Below are 16,670 nucleotides of genomic sequence, written 5' to 3'. Positions count from 1 at the left end.
CACCAACAGAACCGTGTCTCAGTCATCTTCATCATTTTAGAACAACCAACAGAACCGTGTCTGAGTCAGGTTCATCATTTTAGAACAACCAACAGAACCGTGTCTCAGGCATCATCATTTTAGAACAACCAACGGAACTGTGTCTCAGTCATCTTCATCATTTTAGAACAACCAACAGAACCGTGTCTCAGTCAGGTTCATCATTTTAGAACAACCAACGGAACTGTGTCTCAGTCATCTTCATCATTTTAGAACCACCAACAGTCATCTTCATCATTTTAGAACCACCAACAGAACCGTGTCTCAGTCAGGTTCATCATTTTAGAACCACCAACAGAACCGTGTCTCAGTCAGAACCACCAACAGAACCGTTCATCATTTTAGAACCACCAACAGAACCGTGTCTCAGTCAGGTTCATCATTTTAGAACCACCAACAGAACCGTGTCTCAGTCATCTTCATCATTTTAGAACCACCAACAGAACCGTGTCTCAGTCAGGTTCATCATTTTAGAACCACCAACAGAACCGTGTCTCAGTCAGGTTCATCATTTTAGAACAACCTACAGAACCGTGTCTCATTCATCTTCATCATTTTAGAACCACCAACAGAACCGTGTCTCAGTCATCTTCATCATTTTAGAACAACCAACAGAACCGTGTCTGAGTCAGGTTCATCATTTTAGAACAACCAACAGAACCGTGTCTCAGTCAGGTTCATCATTTTAGAACCACCAACAGAACCGTGTCTCAGTCAGGTTCATCATTTTAGAACAACCAACAGAACCGTGTCTCAGGCATCATCATTTTAGAACAACCAACAGAACCGTGTCTCAGTCAGGTTCATCGTTTTAGAACAACCAACAGAACCGTGTCTCAGTCAGGTTCATCATTTTAGAACAACCTACAGAACCGTGTCTCAGTCAGGTTCGTCATTTTAGAACAACCAACAGAACCGTGTCTCAGTCAGGTTCGTCATTTTAGAACTAAAGTGACCTCAAGTCTGCTCTTCTCCACTGAAATCTTTTTCTTGTTTCTGAAGTGGATCTTTTTGTTTTTTCCTTTGATAGAAATGACAAACTAGAACCATAGGTGAATTGTTTATTATTTTTTTATTTTTTAGAACCTATAACAAAGTGCTACTTTGATGTTTTGAAGTTTGGTGTTATGCGTCAAAGTCACAGAATAACACATACACTGATGGAGGACGCAGTAGAGTCCTGAGAGGTTGAATCACTGGTTTTATGAATGGAGTCTGGAGTCTCTGAAGACAGAGAAGATAACAGCTTCTGTTCCGTCATGACCATATTCTACATATAACTGATATTGATTCTCTGTTGATCCTCAGCAGAACATTGATCCATAAAACACTGGTTCTGATAAGAACCTCAGACTAACCCTTCTACTGGATCTTTAATACTGGTGGTCTCCTCATAAGTTAGAATGGAGGATATTAATGGACTTTGACTACATGATTTCCGTTTCTTGCCGTCGTCTCATGAAGGAGTTATTGATATTCATGTTCCCGTCCTTTGGACCAGAATCTGGTCTCTGCTGGTGACCGGTCCGTCCTGCCGTCGTAGACTTCCTGAGCTTTCATCCAGCTAAAAGGTGCTGTTGCTAAGTGACGCTGGTGCAGCTCTGGAAGCGTCTCCTCCCCGCCAGGCCGCCCTTCTCCACAGCCAACATTAAAATCAAACGCTCCCGAGGGCTCTCCAAACACTGCGATTCTTCACTTTGAGCAGCGCTTCCTGCTCCTGGTTCCAGACTCCGAGGGGGCCCTTTAGTGGGCTTTCAGCTGAGAACACTGTCCTCCTCGTGTCAGCTTTGTTTCCCTGAGTCAGGAGGAAGAAAGCTGACCTGGTGTCTGTTTTCTGGCAGTGAGAGGACTCCATGTGGGGTTTTAGAGTGGACTGTAAGCGTCCACACTGAGAGGACACAAACGGCCTCTTTAAACGTCCATCTGCCCCCCCCCTCTTTGTTTCTACATGACACACTGTGACTTTATGCTTTATAGTCCTTTCTGTTGGTTTTTCTTTTGTTGGAACATAAAGTCAGGACTGTTAACCAGCAGAGAGTTTCACTACTGATGGTGTGACCGAACAGAGACGACTGGAGGAATGAGTCCTCCATGTTTTCATCCTCTGAACCAGACGGGGATCTGTATTCAGGAGAAAGAACATTGTTATGTATATTATATATAACGTTAACTTCAGGAGAAAGAATATTGTTATATATATTATACATAACGTTAACTTCCAGAGAAAGAATATTGTTATATATATTATACATAACGTTAACTTCAGGAGAAAGAATATTGTTATATATATTATACATAACGTTAACTTCAGGAGAAAGAATATTGTTATATATATTATACATAACGTTAACTTCAGGAGAAAGAATATTGTTATATATATTATATATAACGTTAACTTCCAGAGAAAGAATATTGTTATATATATTATATATAACGTTAACTTCAGGAGAAAGAATATTGTTATATATATTATACATAACGTTAACTTCAGGAGAAAGAATATTGTTATATATATTATACATAACGTTAACTTCCAGAGAAAGAATATTGTTATATATATTATACATAACGTTAACTTCAGGAGAAAGAATATTGTTATGTATATGAAGCTTAGCGTAAGTTCATTCAGGAAGACTAGCTTTATACTCCTGTTCATTAATATACTCATTCACTCTGTCCCCGTGAATACTCTATAAGAAAAGTTAACCAACCAGTTTTGGCCACGGTTTCCTTTAGCCAATCACATCGTTGCTGTCAAACTTTAAAAGTACACTCTCTGCTGCGGTCAGTTGTCATTTCAGCATATGTCAGACGTGACCCTCCTCCACCCCAGTCACCGCCAGTCGTCAGCACAGGCAGCATTGGGATTGAAGGAAGTCCCTTCATCATCATCACCACCACCAGTGTCTGGACTCCAGGGGGATTGTGCTTCGCTGATCTCAGCGTTGGGCCCCTCTGTTATACGGCTTGGCCATGGAGTCCATTAGCCAAAGACTTTGTACTATCATTCTTAGGCATGTGCAATAAATCATTGTTAAATTTTATTGAAGTCTCTCCTGATTGAAATTATATATAAAGTTAACTTCAGGAGAAAGAATATCGTTATGTATATTATATATAACGTTAACCCTTTGTGGTCAAAGAACATCACCACATGCGTAAAATGTGAACTAGACGTTCACTCTAAGAGTTCAATGGTTATATATTAAATATTAGTTATGTACTGTACTGTAATATACTTTATAAAAACACAAAGTACAAGTTATATACTGTACTGTAATATACTTTATAAGAATATGAAGCACAAGTTATGTACTGTACTGTAATATACTTTATAAAAATATAAAGTATCCGCCCTGTGATTAAAAATGTGTTGGGCTCTTCTTTTGACCAAAGCTACAGTCGTCCATCAAGATTCATGAAGAATGGCCGGTAGTTTCCCTCTAGTCCTCCTGACAAACAGATAAACAAACCAACAGATAAACAAAGAGATAAACAAACCAACAGATAAACAAACCAACAGATAAACAAAGAGATAAACAAACCAACAGATAAACAAAGAGATAAACAAACAGACAAACAAAGAGATAAACAAACCAACAGATAAACAAACCAACAGATAAACCAACAGATAAACAAACTGATAAACAAACCAACAGATAAACAAACCAACAGATAAACCAACAGATAAACAAACAACAGATAAACAAACCAACAGATAAACAAACCAACAGATAAACAAACCAACAGATAAACAAAGAGATAAACAAACAGACAAACAAAGAGATAAACAAACCAACAGATAAACAAACCAACAGATAAACAAAGAGATAAACAAACCAACAGATAAACAAACCAACAGATAAACAAAGAGATAAACAAACAGACAAACAAAGAGATAAACAAACCAACAGATAAACAAACCAACAGATAAACCAACAGATAAACAAACTGATAAACAAACCAACAGATAAACAAACCAACAGATGAACAAACCAACAGATAAACAAAGAGATAAACAAACCAACAGATAAACAAACCAACAGATAAACAAAGAGATAAACAAACAGACAAACAAAGAGATAAACAAACCAACAGATAAACCAACAGATAAACAAACTGATAAACAAACAAACAGATAAACAAACTGATAAACAAACAGATACACAAACAGATACACAAACAGATAAAAACAACAACAGATAAACAAACAGATAAACAAACAAACAAACTGATAAACAAACCAACAGATAAACAAACAGATAAACAAACAGACAAACAAACTGATAAACAAACCAACAGATAAACAAACTGATAAACCAACAGATAAACAAACTGATAAACAAACAAAAAGATAAACAAACAGACAAACAAACTGATAAACAAACTGATAAACAAACAAAAAATAAACAAACAGACAAACAAACTGATAAACAAACGGATAAACAAACTGAAACATACTATACTACTATACTGTCCCATAAAATACTGTACTGTACTGTCCCATAAGATACTGTACTGTACTGTACTGTATACTTTACTGCTATACTGTCCCATAAAATACTGTACTGTACTGTACTGCACTGTATACTATACTACTATACTGTCCCATAAGATACTGTACTGTACTGTACTGCATACAATACTACTATACTGTCCCATAAGATACTGTACTGTACTGTACTGTGTACTATACTACTATACTGTCCCATAAGATACTGTACTGTACTGTACTGTATACTTTACTGCTATACTGTCCCATAAAATACTGTACTGTACTGTACTGCACTGTATACTATACTACTATACTGTCCCATAAGACACTGTACTGTACTGTACTGCATACAATACTACTATACTGTCCCATAAGATACTGTACTGTACTTTATTGTATACTATACTACTATACTGTCCCATAAGATACTGTACTGTACTTTATTGTATACTATACTACTATACTACTATACTGTCCCATAAGACACTGTACTTCTCGCTCTACACAACATCTCTGGGTTCTGTTATTCGCTCCCATGACTTCTCCTACCATTGTTATGCCGATGACACCCAGCTGGTCTTGTCATTTCCTCCCGGTGACACCCAAGTGGAGGCACGCATTGCTGCGTGCTTGGCTGACATCTCGAAGTGGATGGCGACACACCACCTGAAGCTGAACCTGGACAAAACCGAGCTACTGTTCCTCCCGGGGAAGGGTTGCCCGCACCGAGACCTGTCCATCACCATTGATGATGCCGTGGTGACGCCAACTCGGACTGTGAGGAATCTGGGTGTGACCCTGGACGACCAACTGTCGTTCTCAGCAAACATTGCATCGGTCACACGCTCCTGCAGATTCCTCCTCTACAACATCAGGAGGATTCGCCCCTTCCTCACTGAGGAGACGGCGCAGGTGCTCTACAGGCTCTGGTCATCTCCCGCCTGGACTACTGCAACTCACTACTTGCTGGAGCCCCGGCGTCGGCCATCAGACCTCTGGAGCTTGTCCAGAAAGCTGCAGCACGTCTGGTGTTCAATCGCCCCAAGTTCTCCCACACAACTTCCCTTCTCCGTTCTCTACACTGGCTCCCTGTAAGAGCTCGCATCCAGTTTAAGACTCTGGTGCTAGCCTACAGGGCAGTGAAAGGAACAGCTCCTTCCTATCTCCAGGCCTTGGTCAAGCCCTACACCCCACTTCGCTCTGCTGCCTCGGGGCAATTGGTTGCCCCGTCGCTCAGAGGTCCCTGCGGCCGATCCACCCGGTCACAGCTTTTTTCTGTCCTGGCCCCTCAGTGGTGGAATGAACTCCCCACTGACGTCAGGACAGCAGAGTCGCTGCCCATCTTTAACCTCACCTCTTCAGGAAGTACTACCCTGAGCCTTCCTCGTAGCACTTATTGCACTCGTATTAGTTGCTGCACTTACTGTATTCGTATCAGTTCGCTGCACTTATTGAATTTGTATTTGTTTACTGCACTTATCCTATTCGTAGTAGTTTGTAGCACTTACTATATTCGGATTAGTCTGTTGCAATTATTGTTTTCGTAGTAATTTGCCTCTGCACTATACTTTTGCTCTGGTTTATGCTTTGAGATGCTTGTTTAAGAAAGGAGATGCACTTATGACTTCTGGTGACTAGTAGTTCTCTTGAATACCTATGTTGAACACACTTCCTGTAAGTCGCTTTGGATAAAAGCGTCTGCTAAATGACTGTAATGTAATGTAATGTAATGTACTGTACTGTATACTATACTACTATACTGTCCCATAAGACACTGTACTGTACTGTGCTGTATACTATACTACTATACTGTCCCATAAGACTCTGTACTGTACTGTATACTATACTACTATACTGTCCCATAAGACACTGTACTGTACTGTGCTGTATACTATACTACTATACTGTCCCATAAGACTCTGTACTGTACTGTATTGTATACAATACTACTATACTGTCCCATAAGATACTGTACTTTACTGTATACTATACTACTATACTGTCCCATAAGACACTGTACTGTACTGTGCTGTATACTATACTACTATACTGTCCCATAAGACACTGTACTTTACTGTATACTATACTACTATACTGTCCCATAAGACACTGTACTTTACTGTATATTATACTACTATACTGTCCCATAAGATATTGTACTTTGTACCGTTTAGGTATAACTCGAATAAAATAAAGAGACGTGCAGGAGGAAGAAGAAGGAGTAAAGTTGAGGTATTCTCAGTGAGAGGAACTCGTGCAGACGTAGAGGACGGAGATGTTTCAGCCTCCAAGGTCGAGCTTTGTCTTCGGTCAGACGTGTTGATAACATTATCACAGTCAGTGGGTCGTTATCGTTGACCTCTGACCTCTGTCGCCTTCTTCAGATTAACAGTCTCCTCTTCTGGTCTGAATGTGAATGAGCTGCTCTCATTATGTTGTCTTTGTGGATTCATCCAATCAGAGACTAATGACGAAGATGATGAAGATTAGAGCTGCAGCAGGAAGAGGAAAAGATGATTTCACTTTGTGAACAGACGACATCATCGAACAGAGAATCTCATTTAACCGACGGTTTTAGTAGTTTCTGGTGTCAAACATCAAAGATGGCTCCATTTGAGTTCAGAGAGGTGAAAATGTGTGTTTCCTGACGCTGCCTTTAACAACGAGACACAAAATGATTCTGTAAATGTTCCCGATGACGCGGACCAGAGATGATGAACATGTCATCAGACTGAATGAAAACGTGTCCTCTGAACCACCTGGTGGCCTCGTCTCCACAGGCAGCTCTGACTCCAGTCTGCTGTCAGAGAGCTGGAGGCGTCCAACATCAGAGGCTGAGTGATGAAGGCCAGAATACGTCTCCCTGTAGGCTGAAACACATCAAAGACGGGCTGGGATCATATTCAATCCAGAACACAGCCTCAGAAACACCCAGAACAGTCAGAAACAAACATGATGGTGATGATGGTGATGATGGTGATGATGGTGAAGATGATGATGATGATGAAGATGAGGATGAGGATGATGATGGTGATGGTGATGATGATGATGATGATGATGTTGATATTGATGATGATGATGATGATGATGATGGTGATGTGATGATGATGATGATGATGATGATCATGGTGATGATGATGATGATGATGATGGTGATGATGAAGATGATGATGGTGATGATGAAGATGATGATGGTGATGATGATGATGATGATGATGATGATGACGAAGATGATGATGGTGATGATGATGATGATGGTGGTGATGATGATGATGATGATGATGATGATGATGGTGATGATGATGATGATGATGATGATGATGATGATGATGATGATGGTGGTGATGATGATGATGGTGATGATGATGATGATGATGAAGGTGTGGATCTGCCTTCACAGCTGACGTCCTCTCTGCTCTTACTCAGACGCTCAAACAGAAATTCTGTGTTTTGTGATTTATGAGCATATTTAATCAAAATATGAATCCCCAAAAACAGGAAACATACTTCCTCACTTTTGTCGTTGAAGGTTGATGTTATTAATAAAGTTTCTCTGAATGTTCAAAATGTCCATATGGATATATAAAAGATTTCACTGTTTCATATTATTAAACTTTATTAAACTGTATAGTTTAAGAGTGAAACAAAGTTAATACAGTTTGTCTTTATTAAATAGTACATTCAACAGTACATTTGTACATTCAACAGTACATTTGTACATTAAATTGTGTATTTGTACATAAAACAGTATATTTGTATTAAACCACACTGTATGGGTGAAGGTCTTTTTTTCTGGACTACAGTCTGATGAGAATCTGTAAGTTTAACTCACAGATCATCTCTGTAATTACTTAACGTATTCTTAGATGAAGGCGGATCAGGTTATGAGTCTTTTCTGAGGGAATCAAAGCAGAGGAGATGAACCCCCCCCGTCCTGGGAATCCATGATCAGAAGAAGAAGTGAAGCTGGATTTTCTTACATTTGCTCCATGAAGCGAGTATTATCTCTCTCCTCCTCTTGATCGTTGACTTCAGAGGTGACGAGTCTCTGAGGGACAAAAGAACACGAAACCAAAACGCTTTCAACTCCATCACTCTAATTATTTACAAATGTGCAGCGAGACAGAGTCCTGATCCTGGATCTGTACCTGGACCCTGATCCTGGGTCTGTACCTGGATCCTGGATCTGTACCTGGATCCTGTTCCTGTGTCTGTACCTGGATCCTGATCCTGGATCTGTAACCAGATCCTGATCCTGTGTCTGTACCTGGATTCTGATCCTGGATCCAATGTACTGGATCTGTACCTGGATCCTGATCCTGATCCTGGATGTGTAACTGGATCCTGATCCTGGATCTGTAACCGGATCCTGATCTGTAACCAGATCCTGATCCTGGATCTCCATTTTATGAATCCAGGGCTGAGCCAAGCTTAGTCATGTGTTTATGTTTGAATGAAGGTCTGAGGGGTCACATGATCTGGTCTGCTGGTCACATGGATAGGAAACACCTTCAGAACCAGAGAGACTCTGCTCTTCTCTTAATGTTTCTACTGATTAAAGGAAAGGAACCAGAATCCAATGAAACATCAGGACTCCTTAAATAATCATAATAAAGGATTATCTTATCTTAATGTTCTCTGTTTAACAAAACAAACCACAAACACAACGTTCAGCGAAGCACAACTCATGTTCTATTTAAGGAACTTCTACGGTTCAGACGGGACGAACATCATGAAACCTTCACCGAGCCATCGGGACATGCAACCAATGAACAGACAGGATATTATGGTCTGTAGTAGACATGGACGTTCAGCAGGACAAAGACCAGAGAGAAAGACAAAGAGCTCCACAGGGGGGCGGTGGAGAGACTAAAGGAGGTGAACTGGGTTCTCAAAGTCCTCTCTGGTTCTTTACTCAGTGAAACCAGAACTTCCAGAGGTCATCGTGATCTCTGATGTCTGTCCTGTTTGCTTTAGTCTCACCGAGACAGCAGCTGATCACAGATCAGCAGTGGCGTGCACAGACTTTTTGAAGGGCAGGGGCGGAAAGAGAAAAAAAGGGCACATATAGCGCGTTCTCACCACTGAAGAGGGCACTTTAGACACGTTTTATATGTTATACAAATGACACATTATATAGCCTTAAAACAGACTAACTAGACAGACTACTCAGATTAGTTTGCTGTTAGGATCAGCATTCAAGAGAACTGTGTGGATTGCAACGTTGGACTGTGAAGAACACACAGCGACATGGATGTATGAAGGAAATAAACTCCTTGGGGTCTGGGAGTCTTCCCCCAGAACATTTTCAATTAAGTAGATGCCATTTCCTGTATTCTAGTGCATTTTAACACCATATTAGCACCAGATAATCCAAACTGGTTCTGTGAGATATAGTTCTGGCTCAACTATAGATCAACAAAGGGCCCAACATAAAAGTCATTGCAACAGTAATGTGTCATAGTATTTTAATGTATTTTCTTCACCCAAGAGGGGCTCTGTGATAAAATCACACAAGGAACAATACACATTTAAACTATTTACTTAAACTATTTATTTGACAACTCAAAAGAAACAAACTATGATGAGTCTTTGTGCCAAGTGGAACTATAGTAAAATTCTTCGTTTGGCCATCTGTTTGTAAATGTCAATGACCTTGTTCTGGTCAATGGAAATGTCTCCTTCAATGGAGAGGAGCATTAAGTCAGAGAGCCTTTTCTCCCCACATCGGTTTCTCAGCACAGTTTTGATAAGTTTAAGTTTTGAGAATGACCGCTCTACTGAAGCTGTTGTCACTGGAATGGTGGCATACGTCTTGAGGAGCATGCTAAACTGCCCTCCAGAGTCTGGAGGGCAGTTTAGCACGCGTTTTGGCACCCGAGAGGGCACTGGAGGGCAGTTTAGCACGCGTTTTGGTTTCCAAAGGGACACTTGAGGGAACTCTAGCACGCGTTTTGGCTCCCAAGGGGGCCCTTTAGCACGTGTTTTGGTGCCCGAGAGAGCACTTGAGGGCAGTTTAGCACGCGTTTTGGCTCCCAAAGGAACACTTGAGGGCACTCTAGCACGCGGTTTGGTTCCCAAGGGAACCCTTTAGCACGTGTTTTGGTTCCCGAAAGGACACTTGAGGGCAGTTTAGCACGCGTTTTGGCTCCTGAGAGGGCACTTGAGGGCACTCTAGCACGCGTTTTGGCTCCCAAAGGGACACTTGAGGGCACTCTAGCACGCGTTTTGGCTTCAAAGGGGGCAGTTTAGCACACGTTTTGGTTCCCGAAAGGACACTTGAGGGCAGTTTAGCACGCGTTTTGGCTCCCAAGGGGCCCCTTTAATACGCGTTTTGGCTCCTGAGAGGGCACTTTAGCACGTGTTTTTCAACAATTGGGCCACAGAGGGGGCGACCGAAGGACAGAGGATGTGAGGGTCTAAGGACAGAGGATGTGAGGGTCTAAGGACAGAGGATGTGAGGGTCTAAGGACAGAGGATGTGAGGGTCTAAGGACAGAGGAGGTGAGGGTCTAAGGACAGAGGAGGTGAGGGTCTAAGGACAGAGGATGTGAGGGTCTAAGGACAGAGGATGTGAGGGTCTAAGGACAGAGGATGTGAGGGTCTAAGGACAGAGGAGGTGAGGGTCTAAGGACAGAGGAGGTGAGGGTCTAAGGACAGAGGAGGTGAGGGTGTAAGGACAGAGGATGTGAGGGTGTAAGGACAGAGGATGTGAGGGTCTAAGGACAGAGGATGTGAGGGTCTAAGGACAGAGGATGTGAGGGTCTAAGGACAGAGGAGGTGAGGGTCTAAGGACAGAGGATGTGAGGGTGTAAGGACAGAGGATGTGAGGGTCTAAGGACAGAGGAGGTGAGGGTCTAAGGACAGAGGAGGTGAGGGTCTAAGGACAGAGGAGGTGAGGGTGTAAGGACAGAGGATGTGAGGGTCTAAGGACAGAGGAGGTGAGGGTCTAAGGACAGAGGAGGTGAGGGTGTAAGGACAGAGGAGGTGAGGGTGTAAGGACAGAGGAGGTGAGGGTCTAAGGACAGAGGAGGTGAGGGTCTAAGGACAGAGGATGTCGCATGTGTACAGATTGTAAAGGCTAATTTGTAATTTGTGATTTTTATACAAAATAAATTGAATTGAAGAAAACGGACTCATTGTTTCTGTCATCACATATAAACACGTATATTCATAGTATGAAATATTACTCTGGATCAGCTTCATTTTGAACAACTCTCTTTTCTGTTTGCATGTGTTTTCATCCTCTCACATCTGAAACGTTCTCAGATTCACTCAAAGCATGAATCCATAAACTGAATGTTTTCATATGAGAAATGAAATTATGTTCATTAGAAACAGAGTGCTTTATAATTGGTTCTAAAGGGATCCGTCATGATTTAGTCGACAGTCAGAGAACATGTTTAATGCAGAATAAACGGAATCAGCAGCTTGAATGTGTCTCTGATCTCAGAGCAGTTTCAGATCAGACTAACTGAGAACTGATCCAGGACCTGATGGATCATTTGTGATACACTCTACCCTTTAGGATCTGGTCTACCTGGGTTCCTGTAGGTCCCCTTCAGATCATGGACTATGATCTCTACGTTTTACCAACAGTCATCTGATATCAGTGTTGTGGCTTAAACCAGTTCTGTGATGGACTGGTGAGAAGGAGGACTATTATGGTCTGTGTTGGAGCACAAACAGAGTGGAGCTGATGAACAACACGCAGCGTGACAGGAAGTGAAACCAATTACAGGCTGCCACTGAGAGAGTGATGTGGGTGATTTTACCCAGCAGGACGCCTGCAGGCCGCACTGACAGCCGCTCATTACACCTTCAGATGGCTGAAAGGGACTCTGGCTGTAATGGACCCGCTGACACTCTCCATTCTGTTTACTGGGAAACTAAAACACTTAGCTGTCAGGACGCCGCTCTCTGATTGGTCATCAGTCTCCAGCAGATCCTTCTGAAATAAAGGGTCCTCACGGTCAACTCAGTTCGTGGGTCACAGTGACTTGACCCGGATCTACATGATACTCATCAGGTCCAGTTATCTCTGAGACGAGTCTGAACTGGTTTTGTCCTCAGATCCCTTTTGGAACTGGTCTATGTCTAAGTGGTTTTCTTTTGAACCGGAAGTGGACCTGTAGATAACGTCATATTCTAAGATAGGACGGATTTTCATTATAACCAGGGGGAGCTCTGCAGAGTGAAGGAGGCTCTGTGACGCCACAGAAAAAGATCTTTTAGTTTATGTTCCTGTTAAAGGAAAGCCAACTGTTGAGCCAGATCCCCAAGTTCTTATAGATTTGGAGTTCTGATCCGTCCACGGAGGAGATTTGGACAGTGCAGGCAGTTTGAGGTAAGAGTTTGTTAAAAAAACGTACCTTTAGTTTTGGTTGTGTTTCAGAGAAGGTGGAGACTGGAGAAGCTGTCAGGGTGGCGTTCAGGGACGAGCTAGATGTGAATAAGATGGTGTCGTCAGCATACAGATGGATGTGAGAGCCGCCTGCAGCGTAAATGTTGTTTATTTAGATTTAGAATAAGGTTGGACCTAGAATGGAGCCCTGAGGAACACCCAGGGACAGTTATTTATTCCAAAGGGTTCTTTAAATTCCTGGAGAACAAGTGAAACTTCATGAACATCAGACTTGTTTCTTCTGTGGAAGGTCACATGATTAAAGTCAGTAGAACTGATCTCAGGTCTGTAGTTTACTCCTCATCTCGTTATGGTCTTTGTTTGTTGATGTCAGGCATGTGATCAGATCTTGTGATCAGCTGATCTCTTATGTCCAATAAATCTTCATCGTTATCTTAATCTCGCTGATCGTCTTTAGTTCATGCTGCTGTTCCTCATCATCACCTTCATCAGTCTTTAACGCTCATCGATCTTCATCACTTTGAAGGACGCTTGTTCTCTGTCAGCTGAGAGTCATTCTTTTAGTCACATGATTTAGTTAAGTAAAAGTGTCTTTGCCGTATATTTGGTGAAGCAGCTCTCTCTCTTCATCACTCGTCTTCCTCTCTGGAGGCTCCAGATGATGTGGTAGGAAGCGGTTAAAGTCCAATAAAAGCAGAGGAAGAAGTTTAGGAGCCAGGTAGCAATTAAAGAGGATGAACTGTGTGCAGAGTCCGTTTCCTTTAACAAAGTCAAACCTGGAAACTGTTTGAGAGCAGCAGCTTCTCATCTGGTGCTCTGATGTGGAAACATCAAGTCCACCACAGACACACGATTACATTTAACACTAAAGCCATGCTCTGACAAAGGAAACATGACTGGTTCTGCATGGGAACACTGCAGACAGGATCTGATCAGAGATCAGTCAGGAGACACTGTGACGACATGGAAACCCTCACAGACTGTACAGAGACCAGCAGCACCTCCATGTTCTAACATTAGAACATGTGATGATCTTTGAACGGGGCTGTCTGTCCTCCTGTCGCTTTGTTGTTCACAAACAGGCAGACATGTTGCATGTTTGTGTTTCATTTCATTATTAAAACATATCTTGTAAGATGATGATATTCGTTATGATACAAGCGTTGTGAAGTGTTTCCGTTAGTTTTTAACAATGGAGGTTTAAGCTTTGTTGTAAAGTGATGCTGATGTTGATGATCCCGCCTACAAAGCTTTGATTGGTTGCCTGTTTTCAACACCAGACACCCCCCCCCCCCCATCATTTGCAGCCTCTCAGTGCTAACAATGTCCTAATCCATACTGAGCATCTGATGTTTTCGGTCCACCTAATCTGACCCTTTTATCAGATTAACACAGATTTTTGGTCCCGTCTCTCACTTTTGATTTGGCACGACACTGATTCTTAGCGTTGGATACTTTTTGCCTCATGTCCCCCGATGGCCCCCCCTTCCTCCCCCAGGTTGATGGCATCATGGAAACATAAACAGCTCAATCTTTTGACTGTTTTTATGGATTTTAGAGATTGTTCGTGTAATCAGAGGACGTGATGGCAGAAGATAACAGCTTCCATTAAAGCCCTTCAACATGCAGGTATCAGCAGAAAGCTCATTAGTGCATGAAGCTTCATACATAGGATCATCTGAAGCAGGTAGACACTCTGATGAAAAAGAATAATCTCACATGTGAATATGATTATATCCCATTAAACTGTTGATATAATCACATGTGGGGAAACTGTAAGGATGACTTTCACATCACAGGAAAGGGTTGGGGGTTAGTTTAACACAGTTTTACCAGGAGGCATCCTGTGAAGCTTCATGTGTTAAAGCTGCATTCTCTCTCCTGTCCATCAGGAGGCGACTCCTCCGGTTGTATAGAAGTCTATGAGAAAATGACTCTTCACCTTACAACTTTAACCCGTTCACAGTCTCCATGATCCTCGATCCTTCCTCTTGATCCTGGATCCCTGATCCGCTATCCTCTCATTGATCCTCAATCCTCGCTCTTCCTTCCTAGATACTCAATCCTCGATCCACGATCCACAATCTTCGCTCGAGGCCTGGTCTGTCCGGGTCCAGGACAGACCCGGACAGACCAGGACAGATGTTGGGACCCCTCCACACATCAGCACCGTGACTGACCCTGATGTCGGCATGCGGACCAAACAGAACGGAGTCTGTTGTTACAGTTGGACTGAGACACCAGCTGAGTCTAGGATGATCAGGACTCATTAAACCTGAACCTGGATCAGACTGAAGATGGATTTATTACAGTTTGTCAACAGGAGTTTGATGGTGAAGGTATAAAAAGTTTAATGTTACTGAGAAACACTTGATGTCATTGAACATGTTTTCAACTGCAGGAAACCTTCTCATTCTATTATTATGAACTTCTTGTTTTAATGTGCGACCAGATGATTTGTAAATATAAAGTCATTATATTTGAATCATATTCAACGAAAAGGACTTTTACTTTTACAATATGATGTGTCTTATTATCATCACAATTATTTTGGTTCAGACCAACAGAAGTTTAATTTGAATGCCAACTTCTCAAAGTTACAACAGAGACATTTATTACATTTGATATTCATAAAATGTGAGATTTATTACATTGGGTATTAATTATATTTTGTATTAAATTTATTTGATATTAATTAAATGTAATATTTATTATATTTGTTTTTTCATATTGGTTATTTATAACATTTTATATTCATTTATATTCTATATTTATTACATTATTATTATTATGTTATATTATTATTACTTAATATTATCTTATTACATTAAGATTATTATTTATAGCATTTAATATGTTGTGTTGAGTTTGTCCTGTAGGTGGAGCTCCATCACCTCCCCTCCGTCCGTCTCTGACTGAACAGCAACCATACAGATTTGGACGTACCAAGTAAAAGTTGTGCTAAGGAAAATTAAAATAACTACATTAGATCTAATTATAACTTTGTAGGTCTTTCTAAGTGTAAGATTGATTTGATCGTCGTGGGTCGACTGATGGAGTCCAGGAGGATCCTGATCAGATCCGCCTCAGCTGGTCACGTCAACATGAAGGAGAAAACCTAAAGCTCAGGTTCAGACGGTGGAACTCCTAAAACAGACTGACTGTAACGAAGGTCAACAGAACGACAGAGAACCGGTTATATTCATGAAAATCATGAAAACAGACTCAGAAATGATGCATTAATAAACTCTTCATAGTTCTCTTAAACTACTAATAAATATAAGTTATTATAAAAATCATAATATAAATAATAATAACAATAATTTTCACAAAGAATCTCACATTTAGATAAGTCTTTTTATTTCATATCTGTGTCAGAATGATTTAAGAACCATGTTAAATAAATTCTGTTATTATTAGGCTCCAATGACGTTGTATTTTACAGATTCTAATGGGGGACTTTGACCTAAGACAACGCAAAGTAAAATAAACACATGTAAAAATGTATTTCTTGTAGTTTTCATCAGTTATGTTTGTTTTCTTTTGCAGACTGGGTCCATATTCAGTCATGCTGCTGGTTTCAGTCTTTGTCTGGATGCCATCTTTGTCCGCATACCAACACGGGTGAGAGAGAGGGAGAGAGAGACCCTCCCTCCCTCCCTCTCTCTCTCTCTTCACTCCCAGAATCCTCTGGGGGACGGAGCGAGCCAATAACCCTCCTCCCTCTCTGAAACATCTAATCCCTGAATCCCGTCCAACACCACAGTCTCTC

At 41.3% G+C, this 16,670-nt stretch overlaps 1 protein-coding gene across 1 annotated transcript in view; it reads right to left on the bottom strand.

The window, feature by feature from the left end:
* The window catches only part of LOC129104234 (uncharacterized), a 15,459-nt gene extending 6,520 nt beyond the window's left edge, over positions 1–8,939 (bottom strand). The window contains exons 1-2 of the mRNA XM_054614810.1: positions 8,727–8,939; positions 8,515–8,582 (exon numbers count right to left, since the gene is read on the bottom strand). Coding sequence (XP_054470785.1) covers positions 8,515–8,582; positions 8,727–8,939 — 281 coding nt within the window. The remainder of the gene's footprint in view (positions 1–8,514; positions 8,583–8,726) is intronic.
* Positions 8,940–16,670: the final 7,731 nt, after the last annotated feature.

Source organism: Anoplopoma fimbria, chromosome 16, assembly GCF_027596085.1.
Source record: "Anoplopoma fimbria isolate UVic2021 breed Golden Eagle Sablefish chromosome 16, Afim_UVic_2022, whole genome shotgun sequence".
NCBI lineage: Eukaryota > Metazoa > Chordata > Actinopteri > Perciformes > Anoplopomatidae > Anoplopoma > Anoplopoma fimbria.
The sequence above is the reverse complement of the archived record's forward strand: the minus strand, read 5'-3'. Positions and strand labels throughout refer to the sequence as shown.